At 52.3% G+C, this 18165-nt stretch overlaps 9 protein-coding genes across 9 annotated transcripts; 4 read left to right on the top strand and 5 right to left on the bottom strand.

Annotated features, from left to right (window-relative positions):
• Positions 1 to 250: 250 nt before the first annotated feature.
• Positions 251 to 1187, bottom strand: A1O1_00266 (microsomal epoxide hydrolase; the record flags this gene model as incomplete). The annotated part of the gene is made up of 2 exons (XM_007721186.1): positions 251 to 970; positions 1128 to 1187. The coding sequence occupies 2 exons, from the start codon at positions 1185 to 1187 to the stop codon at positions 251 to 253; spliced, it is 780 nt and encodes a 259-aa protein (XP_007719376.1).
• Positions 1188 to 1710: 523 nt separating this feature from the next.
• On the top strand, positions 1711 to 2633 carry A1O1_00265 (uncharacterized protein; the record flags this gene model as incomplete). Its single annotated transcript, XM_007721185.1, has 2 exons — positions 1711 to 1897; positions 2005 to 2633. 2 exons carry the CDS (start codon positions 1711 to 1713, stop codon positions 2631 to 2633), a joined length of 816 nt encoding a protein of 271 aa, XP_007719375.1.
• A 101-nt stretch (positions 2634 to 2734) lies between these two features.
• A1O1_00264 (uncharacterized protein) lies at positions 2735 to 3997 on the bottom strand (the record flags this gene model as incomplete). Its single annotated transcript, XM_007721184.1, has 2 exons — positions 2735 to 3519; positions 3565 to 3997. The coding sequence occupies 2 exons, from the start codon at positions 3995 to 3997 to the stop codon at positions 2735 to 2737; spliced, it is 1218 nt and encodes a 405-aa protein (XP_007719374.1).
• A 540-nt stretch (positions 3998 to 4537) lies between these two features.
• A1O1_00263 (uncharacterized protein) lies at positions 4538 to 6488 on the top strand (the record flags this gene model as incomplete). Its single annotated transcript, XM_007721183.1, has 2 exons — positions 4538 to 4603; positions 4656 to 6488. The coding sequence occupies 2 exons, from the start codon at positions 4538 to 4540 to the stop codon at positions 6486 to 6488; spliced, it is 1899 nt and encodes a 632-aa protein (XP_007719373.1).
• A 700-nt stretch (positions 6489 to 7188) lies between these two features.
• On the top strand, positions 7189 to 8100 carry A1O1_00262 (uncharacterized protein; the record flags this gene model as incomplete). Its single annotated transcript, XM_007721182.1, has 1 exon — positions 7189 to 8100. The coding sequence occupies one exon, from the start codon at positions 7189 to 7191 to the stop codon at positions 8098 to 8100; it is 912 nt and encodes a 303-aa protein (XP_007719372.1).
• A 479-nt stretch (positions 8101 to 8579) lies between these two features.
• On the bottom strand, positions 8580 to 11274 carry A1O1_00261 (uncharacterized protein; the record flags this gene model as incomplete). Its single annotated transcript, XM_007721181.1, has 2 exons — positions 8580 to 11002; positions 11097 to 11274. 2 exons carry the CDS (start codon positions 11272 to 11274, stop codon positions 8580 to 8582), a joined length of 2601 nt encoding a protein of 866 aa, XP_007719371.1.
• A 635-nt stretch (positions 11275 to 11909) lies between these two features.
• A1O1_00260 (uncharacterized protein) lies at positions 11910 to 12992 on the bottom strand (the record flags this gene model as incomplete). Its single annotated transcript, XM_007721180.1, has 4 exons — positions 11910 to 12050; positions 12124 to 12713; positions 12766 to 12914; positions 12961 to 12992. The coding sequence occupies 4 exons, from the start codon at positions 12990 to 12992 to the stop codon at positions 11910 to 11912; spliced, it is 912 nt and encodes a 303-aa protein (XP_007719370.1).
• Positions 12993 to 15009: 2017 nt separating this feature from the next.
• A1O1_00259 (uncharacterized protein) lies at positions 15010 to 15279 on the top strand (the record flags this gene model as incomplete). Its single annotated transcript, XM_007721179.1, has 1 exon — positions 15010 to 15279. The coding sequence occupies one exon, from the start codon at positions 15010 to 15012 to the stop codon at positions 15277 to 15279; it is 270 nt and encodes an 89-aa protein (XP_007719369.1).
• Positions 15280 to 16014: 735 nt separating this feature from the next.
• On the bottom strand, positions 16015 to 17392 carry A1O1_00258 (CMGC/MAPK/P38 protein kinase; the record flags this gene model as incomplete). The annotated part of the gene is made up of 6 exons (XM_007721178.1): positions 16015 to 16746; positions 16808 to 16907; positions 16964 to 17007; positions 17056 to 17185; positions 17237 to 17284; positions 17337 to 17392. The coding sequence occupies 6 exons, from the start codon at positions 17390 to 17392 to the stop codon at positions 16015 to 16017; spliced, it is 1110 nt and encodes a 369-aa protein (XP_007719368.1).
• Positions 17393 to 18165: the final 773 nt, after the last annotated feature.

Here is an 18165-nt window from a genome sequence, read left to right as displayed (position 1 = left end):
AATCGACTAAAGTCAAGGGTGAAGCAACAACGACGATGAGAGAGATTGGGTCACGACCAACTGACGAGGAGGGAGTCTCGTTGATATATCTACGGCGTTGAGCACAAGACCTGCTGTGCCGAAGCCTGTGAATACTGCTTACTTAGACACATCTGAGTAGACATGTCATAGCATCTGCTCGTCCTCAATCAATCAACATGTCAACTGCAGAACATGCCTTGCCCATCTATAGACTACTAGTACCTTAAGACTACAACCTCGCTTTAGGCCCCGACCCGTCCAACAACTCCAGCCCCGTAACCCTCTCCAACTCCCTAACAGCCTCATCCGTCCTCCCCAGCACGACCCTGATCGTCCTCATGCCCAAACTCCTTGCGGTCTTGAGATTCTCGCCAATATCGTCCAGAAACACAATCTCCTGAGGCGCGATATCCCGACCCCACCTCTCACGGATTAACTTCAGCGCATACTCGTAGATATCGCGGTTCGGTTTCCGCATCCCGACATGCGCACTGCTCACAAACACCTCGAACAGATGCCGCACATCGTCAGGTCCGATCACATTATACTCATGGCCCTCCGGGAAGATAGTCGTATTGGACAGCGCGGCCAGCTTGTACCTACCTGAAGCCTTGAGGCGCTTGAGCGCCGGATACATGTACGGATCTGGCTGACGGGCGGTGCTCATCATGGTCCAGTACAGCGTCTCGGCGTCGATGCTGGGCATGGGGGGGATCTTTGAGGCGTCCTTGATCTGCAATCGCTCACGGTGGAATTTGGCCCAGATGTCGGGTCGCTCGAGGTCGGCTTTGAAGGCGCGCATGAAGGCGGCGTCGTTGGGGATCTCGCCGCGCTCGAGGCGGTGCCAAACGCCGTGGGGCGTTAGGGCGCGGATCGCGTAGTTGATGTAGCCTTTTGGAATGCCGTTCTTGGTTTCATAGTCGAGAATTGCTTGGAAGGGTGAGACGACCTGGAAAAGAAGGGAGGAGTGTTAGTTCTGTCATTGACATTGCCATTGTCATTGAGGAGTTGAGAACGATTGCTGTAAAAGCCAAGCCAGAGGCTCCTTTGTTGATTCGACTTTCTCCAAGACACGACTTGCAAGGAAAGTGGGTGAATGCACTTACACAGACGCCGCCAATGTCGAACATTAGAACCTTCGGACGAGGCTGGGCGGTTGAGGACATGATGGATATCGGTTGCTTGTAGCCAGCCAGGTATAAACTATATACCAACGCTGGTCCTCGGACACACAGACAGACCAGCCAGAAGGATGATTCTATATCTCATGTGCTATGCTCAGCACCTTGCTGTGAACAGAGCCGTTGGAAAGAACAGGACCATCTTCGTCGTTGATATCACGTACTAGTATCGATGTCGACGTCGATGCCAAAGCCGAGTTCGATGAACAACTGCATGGCATTGAGCCGAGGCGATTCAAGCACGATCGGAGAATCTGTAGCCGAACCGCAATCTTATCTTATCTTATCCCGACAGCCTCGTCATTCAATCTATCGCGAAACTTGAACGCGTCCAACCGCGTCGAGCGTCGCATTGTTGACAAACTTGTATATACAGTACTGTGGACTTGTACTGCATTGCATAGGGACCCTGACCTCGTCTTTCGCCCATAGCAGTGCCGCGTTCAACACTGTATCTGCGGACATCGTCACCGCTACCAGTAGCTGACCACTTTAGCCTGTCCGGATCATGGACGACCACTCCCAATCCATCACCGCTCTCAAATCAGCTTTCATCCGCTCCCAAGTCCGCCATCTGTCCACCCCGCTCGAAGCGTCGACGCCATGGCGCGAATTCGCAACGAGAGTTGGGAACGAGGGCGGTGGTGTGGGAAGTCATCTCAGCGATAAAGTGATAGAACATATCGTTTCAAAAGGTATGTTGATGCACGAGACATGGAAGGGACAGATGCCTAGAGTTTTTGTATTCTGTTCATCTGCTTGCTGCCCACTGCAAGAACTAACCAGAACCCAACTTCGCCAGTGAACGAGAAAATCAAACACCATAACCGCATGCTCTATTCGCAGCAATCGCAGCGTCATGTCGCCGAGCAGATCGAGACGTTATATTGGAATATTCTCTCCACAGAGAGACAAAGAGCGGAAGAGCAAGAGCGAGAAAATGAACTGGAACCAGATGCGGTCGTGATCAGAGCGGAGACCGACTTGACAGATACAAACGCCATTGAGGATCTACTGCCGGAACAATACGACGAGTTGTTTCTCAGGCCAGACCAGCAGCGCGAGGACGAGACGGTGGACCAAGACACTATCTACACCGATCTGCGTGCGGAGTTGCTGGAGCTGAGTCACGAGCGGGATGCGCTGAGAGAAAAGGCGGCGCGGTATCGGCATTTACGGAAAATGCTGGCGCCGTTGGAGGAGCCGCAGACGAATGTTCAGCCGAACCTGGTCACGAGGGATGGAGAGTTGGCCAAGGAGCTGGATCGAATGAGGATCTTGCTGGCGAGGGTTACTGGGAGGATTGGGGAGATGAAGAACATATCGGGGACGAGAGTGGAAGAGACGCAATCAGAAAATACATCACGGTTGATATCAGGACAGACGGACCGGCAGAAACTGGCAATGGTGATGGACATGGACATGACTTGAACGACGACCACGCTTCTTTTGATGCAGATGGACCGCCCATCTGTTGATGATACAGCCTGACCTCATGACTACATGATATCCATGATACCTGGTATGAAAGCTCATTCCTCGTTGACTTCCTCCACGGTCGGCGCAGCATGTCGCTTGGCAGCGATTGATGTGGTCGACGGTTGAACCGATGAACTGACTGCGGATCCATTCGTGGGAGCAGCAGTCTTCACATCCTCGGTTTGAGTCACCTCGGTCTTCCCGGCCGCGACGGCTCGCTTTTGGGCTTTCCTAGCTTTTCTCTCCTGCTTCTTGCGCTTGACGTCTTCCTTGGTTTCATGCCATCCCCAGAGCGGACGGAAACTGTCGAAGAAACCAACATCTTCAAAGAGGTTGGGGTAGAGCCAGAGACCCGGTGGGACCAAGAAGTATGTGAAGATGAAGAGGATGAGCCGGAAAATGGCCATGGCGAAGAACAGACCGATCAACCCCATCGCGCCGACAGAGAGGTACCACACTCCTTGCCTGAGGATCAATGGCCACAGCGGGAACAGAACTGCCGCGAATACTGCGAGGAGGACCACGCCGGCCCAGATCTTGGTTTTCCACTGTGGTCCTTCATACAGCCACACGTAATGCATCATGGGATCAAAGTCCTGTTGTTGTTCGATCTTGACTTCCCATAGACCTTTGACTCTTTTCTCCTTTTTGGGTTTGGCATGGTTGTGTCCTTCATGAGGATCTTTCTTGGATACTCGCAGGGCCAGCATAGATAGAGGGAGGAGTTGTAGAGCGCCGCGAGCCTCTTGGTCGTTCTCGACTTTGGGCAGGAGAGGGTTCTTCTTTTGGGCCTTTCTGTAGGCATCTGAATTGAGGGCGCGGAATGCTCGTTTGACTGCTCATGGTCAGTATAGGGGTTGCAATCTTGACTCTATCTTCACACCTTTGAACATGTCCTTCCTCTCGCCGTTGAATATACACGTGCGCGTCTTCAAGTCTTGGGACCGTAGAAACTTTGCAACCGCCAAAGCAGCAGGGGTAGGTTCGACGCTCGAGTTGACGGGGATATGCTGGACTTGTGTCGTTCCTGGCTGCGGTTGACCCTGCTGAGGCTGTCCTTGACGCTGAGGTTGGCCTTGTTGTTGTTGCTGTGTGGCTTGTTGTCGCATGTATGCCTGTCTGGCCTCCTCTTGCTTCATCTGAATGAATTGCTGTGGCGACATGCCGGCTTTGGCTGCTTCGGTTTCGATCTGTTGACGTTGGAAGGCTTGGAACTGTGGAATGGTCATGCCCCGTTTCTGGGCTTCCATGGCTATCATCTGCTGAATCTGCTGTGGTGAGAAGGGCTGCGCGGCCGGAGGAGGACCCGGAGCCATGTTGGCGGTTGTGCCTGATTCACCAAAGAACTAGCGAACAACCTGCCGTGGACGAAGAGAAGTGTCAGGGATAGTCGAGGTCAAGAAGCACCATGAAGTATCGTGGGAGGAGGACGCGATATTACTAGGAGTAGTAGGAATAGAATGTTCTGGCTGATTTGGAGAGAAGACACGGTTTTGGGTTGCGACTGAGGCCAAAAATTTGGGGCTGAGGCACCAGGCTGCGAAATGCGGTCCGACGAATCAAGTTTCTTGTTTCAGTTTCAGCCTCAGTCAATAGTCAATGCCGGAATGTGGCGGTGCAGTTTCAACTTCCATCGACTTCAACGAGCTGTGTCCCATTCCTTCTTCCACATCGACATCGATATCATCACGGTGAGAGCGTACTCTTGTCCGACACCATTGTCTGTGATATCCCAGCTACCTCAAGGGCATCGTCGACGAGATTCGGTGGATCTATGCCTCACTACTTCACGGCCGTCCTGCGCGAACTGAACATCACCACCTCCCAGCGATGTCCTAGCGTCCAATCCTCCCCATATGTCGCTCAAATATGAGCCTGATCCTGCTGCTGTGCCCGACCCGCACTTGGGGACAATATTCCTGGTAGGCTTCCTCGATCCCTGACGAACAGAACAGTAGTCCTAACCAGAATCAGTCCCTCCGTGACGCAGCTGCACGAGTCCCCATCAACTTCATCACCACCCCAGGAGTCCATCTGACAAAGGCATGCTTTTCCGACGGGGTCTACGATGACATCCCGACTCAGACATGCATCTCGGACCTGATTGCGAGTCAATTCCGACGCCTAGTCCTCGATCTCTATTGGGACAACATCAATCGTCAATTCAATCTATGTCCCGTCGAACTGCCGCCACTGGCTGGTAATGCCACCAATGGATACAGCGTCGACATGTCTGCGTTATACTCAATCACCGCCGCCAGCGCTTCTTCCTCCGTCTCGGCGCCGGGTGAAGCGACGCAAATCCCCAACCCTGTTGAAAATCGTGGTCTTGAGAAACGCCAGTCTTCTGCCAGTCCAAGCCCAACCTCTACCGGGACCGGAACAAGTGCAGCACCGGTCCCGACGTCAACAGGCGTTGCGGGCACCTCTTTACTCGAGCTGGGACCGTACAAGTGCAGTTTGGACCTGAACCTGGGTTCGATTCTGTCCTTGTATGATGACTATTTTGAGCAGACGGCGAACACCGTCTCCGCGCGACTACACTATCTAACCATCAACCTCCATGCCGCCTCTCCTTTTACTTCACCCCTTGATCCCGCGCATACTCCCATGCAAGGAAGATTACCTCAGTCGGACGACCTGATCGGATGGCAGTTCAGGTCCAGATTTCCTCAAGCACTTTTCACCCCAAAGCAGTTGCAGGACGAGCGTGCCCACCTCAACCGGTCTTGGTTCCATGATGACTTTGGTACCAGCACGGACACGTCTTACTTCAGCACGTCCGAGCAAGGCGATAATTCCATCACTCAGAATGGCTGGCCAGGTAACGAATGGATTCTTCTGACAGACAACAGACGACTTCTTGTGAGCTGGGGAGAAGTTGACCCACAGATGAGAGGCTACAACTTCCCTGCGGACTTGGGTCACATTTTCGCCGCGGGTTACCTGCAGTCGGATGACTCGATGAGCGTGGAGGACAACAATCCGACGAGTTGCTTCTATCGAGCAGAAGAAACCACCATCTCACACGTAAACTCATCATGGGCTATGGTGACTATCAACGAAACCAACATGGACCGAATATCAAGCATCGCCCAGAATCTAACTTTATGCGGCATATCGCCTACGTTGAACTTCACATTAGGAGCCGCAGCTGCGCAGCACAACCTTGACTTGTATCAGAGGTTTATCCGCTCAGCGACATTTGGGTGGGCTACTGGAGAGCCGCTCAACGTTTCTGACCCCAAAGCCGATATTACCGGGTCGGACGATGAGTATCGATGTGCTCTGATCGACTCCACCAGCGGATATCAGGGGCAATGGAGGGTAGACAGGTGTTCGAAGAAGCGTCGAGCCGCATGCCGTGTCGCAGGCCAGCCATATGCTTGGAGAGTGTCTACGTATGATGTGCCGTTTGACGCAGCACCCGAGGCTTGTCCAGAACACACGACGTTCGATCTGCCACGGACAGGTCTCGAGAATACATACCTTCACCAACAGATACTGAATGATACACGGACTGGGAACCACGACGCCGACTCCATTCGGTCGGGAGTGTGGATCAACTTCAACTCCCTAGACCAGGTTGACTGCTGGGTGACGGGAGGACCGAATGCGACATGTCCATACACCGGTAATGAGGAAGGTGATCATCAGCGACAAGTCCTGATTCCGACGATTGCAGCATTGATCGTGCTTGTCTTAACCGTGTTGACTTTACTGGTCAAATGCAATGAGAACCGAAGGAACAGTAGAAGTCGTCGACGTGGCGATGGTGGATGGGAATATGAAGGCGTGCCATCATGATCAACTTTGACAGTGACTAAAATTGGTTGCGGCGACATACGAGCTCTACATTTCCAGGCCGACTCCAACGGCGCAACGTTCCTCCGTCTTGGTCTGTTCGGCGACTTTTCTGGTGGCCGGAAGATACGGAGATGGTGTATTGGAGACTCGCCAACTGCAGACTCCACCAGTTTACAAGATCCACCACCTCGTGGACAGACATTTTGACTAAGCAAGGCCAGCTTGACCCCTCGCTAGGCCCTGTAGCCTTGCCATTACCTACGACGACAGCGTGCGGTACACGATCAGAGGATCTCCAGTGCCGTCTTGATTTCAAACGAGGACGGAACATGTTACGCCGCATCGCAGAAAGTGTCCGGACAACACCTTGAATCTGACCTAGTTTTAGATAGAGATGGCGCCATTGTCCTCCGGGCATGTTGCAACTGATCCAGATGGGGAACATTCAATTGGCGCCACAAACAACTATATAAGAGCAGGCCTCCCCTCCATATTGTACGAATGAGCATCACCTCCTCAAGCAAGTATCTTCACAAAACACCACTGCATCCTCGACGACTACAATCAGTTGTCTCTCGTTACCTCCACATTACCAATCCGGTCTCTACCCCAGATCGGTACCTGACGGATAAGCCTGAAACCGCCATAACTTACAGCGTCCATCTCCAACCTCATCCAATTCTAGAATTCTGTCTACAAGATGTCTATCAAAGTCGCTCAGGCAGGAGCTTCCGGTAGCCTCGGCTTGCCCGTGCTCAAGAACCTTCTGGCCGCCGGCTACCCGGTAACGGTCCTGACGCGCAAAGGCAGCAGCAGCGCATCCAAACTCCCCCAAGACCCCAACCTCACCATCCGCGAAGTCGACTACAGCGACGTAGCATCCCTGACCGAAGCCCTGCAGGGGATCACCGTCGTGGTCTCAACTCTGGGGACCGAGTCCGTGGAGACGCAGAAACCGCTGATCGACGCCGCTGTAGCTGCGGGCGTGACGAGATTCATCCCCTCGGAATTCGGCAGCGACACCCTCAACCCCAAAGCCAAACAGCTGGCCTTTTACAAGGGCAAAGTCGACACTGTGGCCTACTTGCAAGCCAAAGCCGAGCAGTCCGGCTCGGGGTTTAGCTACACGCAAATCATCAACGGCCCTTTCTTCGACTGGGGCCTGCAGGTCGGCTTCATGCTCAACCTCGCCAAGCACAGCGCGGTCGTCTTCAACGGCGGCGATGTCCCGTTCTCCACCACCACGCTCGACACCATCGGGAAGGCCGTCGTCGGCGTCATTCGCCATCTTGACGAGACTGCAAACCGGCCCGTCTATGTCCAGGACGCCCTGGTCACGCAGAACAAGCTGATCCAGTACGCCAAGGACAAAGACGGCGTCGAGTGGTCCATCACGCACAAGGACACCGAGGATGCCAAACGCGAAGGTCTGGCTGAATTGGCCAAGGGGCCGGACGCTAACATGTGGGTTGCCATCAGCGGATTGCTTGCCTCGGCCCTCTACAATGAAGAGTATGGTTGCAATTTCACCGGCCGACTGGACAATGAGTTGCTGGGCATCAAGGGCTACAGCGACGATGAGGTCCGGAAGCTGGTGGAGAGTTTGTTGTGAGGGATGTGAATGATATCCTGTCATCAAGTCCTGTCACCAGTTCCTCAGTCGGGTTCTGTCTGCATTCGTTCGGATCCTAGAGGGCTTGGGAACCGGATGAAATGGGAGAGAAATTCCCCAGCATTGTCAGACCCCTCAAACCACCGGGTGCCTGTGAGCAACGAGATCAGAAACTTTAGTGATTAACAATCAAGATATGCTACTCCCCAACGAGTCTGATCCCTGTTTATGATCGCACATTCTGCCGTTTCTCCTTGGCTTTTCCCGGCCGTGTGGGTGTAGTAGCCTCACGAGTGAATCAGATCCAATATCGAGTATCAAAATCAATGAAAGAAAGCTGTGCTCTACGCACCTCCAGGTTCCAGGACCGGGATTGAGTCTCAAACATTTTAGGATCGTATAGTCGCGTGCGTGTCTTTTGCTTGTTAGCACGTGAAGCGGAATATGCCTGTTTGTTTGAGTCACAGTATGTATATCTATCATATCCAATTACGCCCATCCCGGTTCAGAAATGTAACAGGTACCATAATCGGCCTAGCTACACGATCCTCTGACACTGATGGGAAGGACGTGATCTTAGCACCATTCGCTCTGTTCCTATACGGTGTGACTGCAGAAGCATGGATCACGGAGCGTGAAGACGGCGAGGACGGCGAGCTGGAGCTCGAGGTAGGGCCAAAAGGGGTGGAGGAGTCCTTTGCTGGTTGTGGAAAGTTGGGGACAGCCGCATCAGAAGGTTTGGATCTGTTGTTGACGATACCGGGTCGACCAGTGCAGGCCATAGCAGGATTCTTGAGATCTGTGTGATCGAAGACGCGCAAATCCCTGTCCCTGTGCCGCGACCTGCTGGTTGTATTGGAGCCAGGGTCGATATCTCTAGCTCGACGTCTTTGAGGGGATAGAGTGATCGGGGTGGTCGGGCTCAAATCGAGACTATTAGAAATAGAGCCAGTTCTCACTCTCTCAAGGCCTTTCCCAGCGATGTGGTGGCTGCGCTGCTGTATGCTAGGGGTTTGGTAGTCGTCGTCAAGCTCTTCAATTCGATGCAGCTCTCGCGGCGACCTAGTAATCGTAGCAGTCGACTTGGATCCGGAGTCAGATCGAACATTGGAATCGAAACCAAAGCGTGGTCCTGATCCAGTAGAGTGTATCGTCGCCGGAAGGTAATCGTCCTTGATAGAGCAGCCAGAATAATGTTGGACGATGACGGGATTTTGGTTCTGTGATCGACATTGTTGTCTCTTCTTCTGGTCTGGTTCGTGTTCGGGCTCATTCAGCGTCTCGTTCTGGTCAAGGTCGCTTGGTTGGAAATACATGTCGAGCAAATCCTCGATCTCAGTCTTCAGAGCCCTGTCTGCATCCAAGTCTTCGTGGTCTTGTGAATTGAGCGAGGTGATAGCGCCTGGCTTGTGGTTTCGAGTGTCCCAGAGATGGACATCAAGACCGAGTAGCCCACCATCTTCAAGCTTGGCATTGAGTTCAGGCGACTGGCGAGAACCAAAGTAATATACAGGGGTAATTGTCTGGCTTCCTACCTCTGCAGCCGGTGTTTTGACGCTTTCATGTTGTTCGAAAAGACATGCACGGCTTTCTCGATCAGGGGCTTTATTCTCGGGATCCTCAGCACCGCGATGGGGACCGGTTGGCATTTCCTCATCCTGAGCCTCGCTCTGGAGGACGACAGACGACCACGAAGAGCGTGGAGATGGCGACGACCGTGAAGTTTCAACTAGCGGCATAGAACGCAGTCCGGACTGTGAATCAGCTGCGCCTGTCCGGATAGGTTGCTTGAACTCATTGCCTCTATTTGACGACTGGTATGTCGGGGCGTCAATGTTCCAGAAAGAATCCGTTGGAAGAGAAGGTACCGCCTCAGTCTGGGTCTGATTGGACTTGGTACCACTCGCTGATGTGAATTCTGACACTGTTTCACGCGGATCCTTGGTCTCCCGGTGTCTAATCTTCAGCGGCAGCGGTATCAGCGGGGATTGAGCTTGTTCCAACTGAGAAAGAGACGGAGCTCTGTTTCTGTCGTCAGCAGCCATGATAACAGGCATGATATCCTGTGAATGACCTGCGCCAGCGTATTGTCGAAGTTCACCGACTAGGTCAGCGTCAATGATGCCGTCAACATTGTATCGGTAGAACTGCTGAGTCTGACCTGGCAGCTGCCACGGATCCCCTGGTGGTTTGACTTCATTCTCCGTAAGGAGATCCCGAAGAGTTGTGCGACAGTTGTGGAATGATCTGAACCTTTGAGTTTCTCTGCTGTCGCTATTCGCGTGTGGTAGAGCATGTTGCCTTGCTCGTGGAGAACAGGGACGGTCTGCAAGTATGGCCAGCGGTGGTCGAGCTGTAGCATCTGGCCTCGAAACTATTTCTCCGTCGATGTTGAAGCCATTCTTGAACTGTTGGATTCTCACATCCTCCTCGGGCACATGGTATGCCACAACGCTATCCACGAGCTTGATTGGTTGGTTTTGTGTCTTCGGTCGAGTTCTCAAATCACGAGGATCCCATCTGTGTCTATCCTCCTCGCCGTTGTCTTGACTATACACGCTTCGTGTCTCTTCGGTATCCTTGCTATCAGCGTCGCTAAAGTCTTCTTCGACCCACTGCTTGGGTAGGATCTTGCCCCAGCCATCAGGATGTATTCGCTCAAATGCGTCCCCCTTCTTATCTGGATCCAGGTCTGCAAGCCGTGCAGGTCCCCGATCAAAAAATTGTTCTTCCGGAGGAGTTGTACGAGCTGCAGACGGTAGCCCTGTCCTGATTCTAAGCTCGTGTCCATTTTCCAGACGGGAATCCGACACGAGCAATCTTCTCTGGAACAACTGCTCGTCCGGTCTCGCAGGAATAGGAGGGCTGGTTCTCAACCTTTTCCTCTTCAATGTTTTTATGCCTGTATGATTGGGTAGCTTCCAGTGAGCCTTTGGTGAAGGCCTATCCTCGTGATCGGCTGCATCTGGACCAGTCGATAAACCTTCATGGCCCACGATCTTGGATTTCAGCAGAGACCACGAGAGCTTTGAGCTCTTTCGTCTCGAATTGGGAGCTGGTATATTTGTGAACTCGAAACCCGGCGTCCTTGGGGATGTGGTTTGGGCTGGTGAACTGTATCCGGTTCTGATCGTGGTTGTTGGGCTTCCCCGGGACTCGAAGAGGGACCTGCATGACGATGGCGTGTCAAATATGTCGGAAGATGTCCAGCTGAATTGGCTTCGATCATGTGGAAGTTGGGACGGATCCATTCAAGCTTCCTTACGGAGGTCGGTCAAGGGTACCGGATCTGAAACTGGATCGAATACGGGCAACTCTTGTATGCTGTTGAACCTGAGTTAGAAGCAAAAGCAGGATCGGCATAAAACGCTCCGTTGCCATAGTTTCAGTCTCTTCCAGAAGTTCTGGAATATCCTATACCCGGGACCTTTGTGACAGTGACATATAAACCTCGTAGAGGTGTCACGAGTCGTTTGATGTCGTCGAAATAATGACAGCAAGTTCTTTGGGGAAGTCGGTGCCAGTAGCGTCTTGTGATCGAGTAAGAGGTGAAGACAATCCGTGAAGTGGTCGTCAGACACCTTAGACCACGAGGTCAATAGATGAGTCGTGAACCCTTCCCTTCCACCACGTCATACGGCTTTCTCTGGGATGGAATTCCTGTTATCAGTAACTTCAACGCTTCCTCAGACAGTTTAAGGGGTAGATCCGTAGTGAAGGAGACCAGCAAGTATCACAAGTGTATAGTTTTCAAAGTCACCTGAAATGAGTGGGTTCGATTGGATACAGCAGGAAAATCTCAAGTGAAATCAGAGCTTTGCTTTCATCCATGCCTTGATGGCCTTCCCTGTTTCGGTCTCCGGGGCATTCCCGAACCTCAACTGGATGATAGGTTCAATATGTGTTTCGTGTGTTCCAACCACATAAGTGATGGTGTCCGGGTTGACAGACTAAACCGCGTACATCTGTGAGCTGCTTCTCTAACGCACACGTAGAGTTCAGCTAGGAGACAGGAGAACAAACCTTGTACTTCTCCACCCATGCATTGATCGGATCAATCAATACCTCGTCCGCTCCAGCAATGGCAATCAACTGTTCAACTTTGGGATCCTTCCACCAATCGGCCGGTGCAAGAACTGCCTCGGCATAGGGACTGGTTTCTTTGCCAGCAAGATAGTCTTGGGACCATTTCTGACCGGCATAGTCATCGAGAAGGTCTTTGTATCCGTTAAGTTTCACACTGGGCCAGTCGGTTCTGAAAGATACCCATGGTGCGACGAGAACAAGCGCCTTCAGCTTGTCACCCTCCGCAAGTTTGAGCTCCGGAATTTGAGACGAAGGATGCATGATCTGTGACAACACTGCAAGGCACATGTTGCCGCCAGCAGAATCGCCAGCAAGGATGATATCAGATGCTGGTCGTTTGAGCCCAGTCAAGACATATTCGACGGCTTCAATGGCTTCAATGATCTGGGTCGGATACGTGGCATGGGGTACAAGTGTGTACTCGAGGAACAAGAAGGCAACAGGAATGTTGCTGTCGTTGAGGTCGGTCTGGACAGAATGCCAGAACTTGAGATGGGTATCGTCTCCATCGAGGGAGAAGCCGCCACCTATGACAGAATGAGTTGAGGACGTCAACGCAAAATTGGACCGGAACTCTACCATGGTAGTAGACCACGATATACTTGGCGGTCTTGTAGTCGCCCATCCAAAATGCTTTGCAACCCGACTTCAATGTAACAAATTCAGGCTTGCCACCTATGCTTGGATACCACTTCTCGTAGATCTTGGACAATGGCTCGCCAACATACCTTGGATTGTCAATTTACATGCGAAAGGGGTCAGAGTCGCACGTACTGCAGTTGGAGGGTGCTCAATCTCTTGACCATCTTCGCTTGTCAGCATCTTATGAACATTTCGTGGGCTCTTGACTCACCTTGCGGATAGCCGCATGGCTGACATGCTGCCCAAAATAGTATGCCCCAGTTTCTCCTCGAAAGGGAGCTGTGACCGCCGCATAGATGGCAGAGCCAACTGCGAAATCGTCAGTCGAGGTGGATTTATGAACACTAGAGCCCAGAGATACCGATGGAAAGAAAACCTGGAATGAGGTCCAGTTTCTCCAGCAATGAGACTTGTTTGATGCTGGTCGACACTGCCTGGCTGGCATTTGGAGGAGCCGTCATGTTGACAACGTTGGATGAGCGCGGCGATGATGGTGAAGACTCGGGTGATCACTCCAGATATATGTTGATTGTCAAGAGGAGAAGTGGGAGCCGCCTTGATAACTGCTGAACTGCTGAAACGCTGGCCAGCTCACGGAAAGAACACAAGCCCGTCAGCACTCCCGTTGGCCAAGATGTATCTGCCGAGTGTCGACTCTTTCTGTGTACGTTGCGGTCGTAGGAGTGTAGTACAGTCAGTCTGTAGCTAGGTCGACAGGTATCGCCCCTTTGTCGGAATTGTGGATGGCACACAGTGGAAGAGAATCGGACACAGAGTTGGGAACTTCCCTGGCCCCACGCAGATCACATCTTAAGACTTCATCAGTCCAACCGGCCGTTGGCTGTGGTGGAAGCCAGCCGGCATCCGGCATGGTGAGGCCGGCCCATTTTTCGAAGCTGGGGCATATTGTGCGGAGTACCTGGTCTGGAGCGAGATGCCTTTGGTCAAGATCCATTGCAAGCCGAGGCACGGGCCTTGGACCAGGATCCAGTTGTATCTTTCTCTCCAGCTCGTTCGCGATTTCGTGTGCCCATATATGCAAGCATACCGTCAGGTTCCGTCTTTTTTTCAGAGCCGAATAGAGGCTCAGACGACGGCGTTTGTTCAAGGTATCTAACGGGATGCCAGCTTTTGCTTGGAGCACCTCCCGAAATTGGGGTTGGCTGCCCCAAACCTGGTGGACGGTCCTTTGACTGTCTCGCGCAGACTTCATGACGTGATCATAGCACCCTTTTGCTGGGTCAGGACCTTCCAATGGAGACATGGGCTCGAGTCGTGGTCGTTCTTCTGCTATTGTCGTTACTGAAGTTGTGCCAATTTGAAGAAGGTAGGTGAGCTGATGTTGATGACAATGAGACACCGGAGGAAGCGGATTGCAGTGGACTTTAATGTAAGCTCTTCAAAGTCTGCAACGAGCTCTCTAGGACCATTTTCATGTCAGAGTCAGCAGTCTTACTATCCATCATCCTGAGAAGATGACCAGACCTGCTCTGTCGAGATGGCATGACGGTGAACGCCGGAGTCTTATCCATCCGTCAACACTTTTTCTTGACTCCGCGGAGGGTGTCTGAGATTAGTGGCGTGCTGGTTGCTTTCATGTGCATATTTAAATGATTCAATAGCTGGAGATGTTTGACTGATCTCAAAAGCCCTCCCAGGCTGTGTGGGAAACACACGACAGAAAGGCCTTGGTGAACAATGAATGTTAATGCCGGTGCCTGCGCTGGGCCCAACGCGTCAGCAGGACTGGCAGCAATCTTCACTACTCTCTTTGTCGCGACCACCATACCGCAGATACTGTGATCATATTCTCCCGCGGACGCTCATTACTGCCTTCAGCTTCAAAATCGGTGGCATTCGTTTCCTATGCCCGAGTGGCACCGGCAGGCTGCCTGCTCGACGACATGCTCACCAGGCACGTTCTTCAAAGTCATTCTGCCTTGCATCACACATCAATTCCAAGATTCTGTCCACAGGAGTGTTCCTTAAGCCTATCGTCCCGAAAGAGTACAGAGGTCTTCCTTAACAGCAATAGCAGAAAGACGACCACACATCACATCCAATCCCCAAGCTGAACCGGGAGACAATTTGGTCAAATCGAGTTCCGATCCTCGTTCCAAAAAGATCACGGAGCGAGTTCATACCCTCTACTCCCTCGGTGACGGGACCAGAGCCAGCACAATGTCACCTACCACTTTGAAACTCTCAGAGGCGAAAACCTATGTCTCAGCAGAGGCGTGTCCCGAGAAGGAGGACGAAGAGACTCACGGCCCGACTAACACCACCGGGAACGTCCAACCGGGATCTATCACGGCATGGGGGAGCACTACTGGCAAACTGTACTTGTCAGACTCCAGACTCGATGACCCGAAGTCGCGCTCGGTCATCACAACCTGGATCTTGTGGGGAGTTTACAGAGGGAAAAGGAGACCAAGCAAGCGAGGTTGCTGAAGACGGGCGGAGACGGTTTGAAGAGACCTAAGAGGACCAGCCCAGATTGAATCACGGGCGCTTGAAAGGGCACACGGGCAAGCTACACACCACGAGGCTGAGATGGACCGGAAATGAATACAAGTTGCATCCCACAAGATCACCCCTTTCGACCGTGATATACTCGACTCAGCAGGACTGCTTGTCATTAGAAAATCCATCTACCACATCTGTGCTGTCCAGTCAAGACTGCCCACATCTGCAAAAGAAGAACCGGGTCGCAAGAAGGACGCTGGTGTGAGGAAATCGTCCAACGCAGCCCATATAGAACAACGAATCCTTTCCGGAATGTCGAGCCCAATGAAATTCCAGCCGAGCAGGACGCCTGGAGGTTGCATGCTTTGCTGTCCGAATCACAGCTTCAAATATACGTCGTTCTTCCACTACCATATACCCGTTCATCGTGTTCCGGCATGCATCAATCATCAAGAGTCATGCTGATTTGTGGTGCTTCTCAATCCAAAAAGGCTGATTGTCGTCTCCGATGCCTTGTAATGTCCCTCGACGCGGTTGGATCTGATGAATCTCCCCGAAGCTTCATCGGTCAAGAAGCTTCCGTCTAATTTTACATGGAGACCTGCCGACGCGCGCCCAATCAAAACACAGGTAGCTCGACAATTCACATTGCTGGGGATCAAGCGTTGGAGCCCCTGTTGGAACGGTCGACCGGTCAGAAACAGTAGGTGCTCGGGCAGCCTACTGAACCGTCTGCCCGTTGATGGCTTGAGCTTCCTCAACCGACAATGCTTTACTTCCCATGTCGCTCTCTTGGTTGTCAATGTTATGGTAATCAAGAATTTCCGAATACATCATGATCTTCCAAGTATCGACCGGCAAATCAGCATCGTTGAATGACCAATCGAACTTCTCTTCGGCTACAGGCTCATCGGTAGGGTCGTGGTAGGGGGCGAGGTATTCGTGCTCGAGGGCCTGAGCAGCAGACACTCGTTTCCGTGGGTCGAAGACCAACATCTTCTCTAGCAGGTCGATGGCGGCAGGATCGGCGTTCTTGAATTTGGTGCTCAGAGGTTGTCGTTCCCTCTTAGGAAGTGACTGAACAAATCGCAGGGTGTTCTCGCTGCAGATGGTTTCAATCACGTCTTGAGGCGGCGTGCCTAGCAGTTCGGTGATGATGGAGAATTGATTGACGTGGTCCTTGCCCGGGAAGAGTGGCTTCCCTTCCAGCATTTCGGCAAAGATGCATCCAGCACTCCAGATGTCCACCTCGACATCATACTTCTGCCAGGTGAGCATGATTTCCGGGGCTCGGTAATACCGGGTTGACACGTAACCCGTCATCTGAGGGTCTTGAATTCGAGCCAGGCCAAAATCGCAAATCTTCAAATCGCAGTTTTCATTCACCAGAATGTTGCTGGGCTTCAAGTCTCGATGAACGACGCCAGCAGAGTGGACATACTTCAGACCTCGCTGTAATGTAGGTGACAGGTTAGATTCGATCCATTGAGATGCACGGGAGTATGCAACGAACCAGAATCTGATAGAGAAAATACTGGATGAATTGTTTCTCCAGTGGCCTGGAGGTCAAAAGGCGGTGAAGATCTGTTCCCAACAATTCCGTGACAAAGTAACTGGCCCAATATCAGCATAGTCTCAGATCCGCGGCACAGAGGAGGAGATCACGTACATGTCCTCCAGCGGGGAGATGAAAATATCGCTGAGCGAAATGACCTGGCTCTATCAGTATATTGTTTGTAGTCATCTCTTCCTCGGGCTCACATTTTCATGTCGCAGATGCTTCAGCAGCTTGAGTTCTCGATAGGTTCGTTTCGCAAGGACCGGAGTAGAGAAAGGCTTCATGATCTTCTTGACAGCAACAGACTGGCCTGTCAATTGATCCTTTGCAGAGCTTGGAGATGTGTTAGCGGAAGAATCTCCTTCGGTCTGGGATGACCCTCACCAAACTAGCCCAAAAGCGCCCATGCCCACTGGCTGCAAGTCGGTATACCTGGTTCATAATCAGTGCTGTCTTTTGCGGTCAATCGGAATCCCTTATATACCTGCTCGTGATTTCGAAGGTGGTGCCAAAGATCTGGGCTCGCACGAATTCCGCCATCTTGACCGAAGGGGGGCTCTTTCTGTTACGCTGACAGGATAATCGTGAGGGAGGATATGCGGCGGTGGATGATGCGTAGCGAGTCTACGCAAGGAATGGCGGCGCTTGAGAGATGATCGATCGAAGGCGAAGAGATGTGCCAGGATGCGGTGATGAGGACAAACTTGGTCTTGCAGTGGCTGTTTCAAGGTGTCCTGATGGTGACAAGTCTGCGAGGCGACAGGTCGACAGGAGGTTTGAAGGCGAAAGTTGTCGTGGCCGCGTTCAGGGTTTTCCGGGAGCAGGGGTACGAGTAGTAGTACTAAGGTACTGCAAATAGGTTGGTGGCAGTCGGAGGTGGTCAACTTGAACTTCGAGGTCACTGGGGGTTGTTGGAAGTTGGCAGGTGGCAGCAGTTGGTAAGATTTTGTGTTTCGTTCAGCTGCAACACGAGGCACCGTGGGGCACGAAACGGCGTTACCTTTGCTTTGGTTAGTAAGATGGGATTAATTCAATCTGAAGTCCCGTTTCTGGTTGGCGATCCCGAAGTGTGCTTTTGGATGAATATGGGAGAGGTACCTGGAGATGAGGATCGGGGGCATTAGTTCCTAGGCACGTATTTGCCCCTCCATCAGGATTTAGCATGCAATTTGGCCGCTACTCAGATTCACAGTTAGGCGGGTCTGTAGTGGTCAGGGAGCGCAGTCTGCGCTTCTGGGCAGCCTAAAGAGCTCCAGTTGCAAGCCAAGCGCCAGTCCTTCAGCCCTGAGCAGCCCCCATACTGCCATCCTACT

The sequence above is a fragment of the Capronia coronata genome (assembly GCF_000585585.1).
Source record: "Capronia coronata CBS 617.96 chromosome Unknown acBCG-supercont1.1, whole genome shotgun sequence".
In the NCBI taxonomy this organism is placed as follows: domain Eukaryota; kingdom Fungi; phylum Ascomycota; class Eurotiomycetes; order Chaetothyriales; family Herpotrichiellaceae; genus Capronia; species Capronia coronata.
Note: the sequence above shows the minus strand (reverse complement) of the source record. Positions and strands in the feature narration are given on the sequence as shown.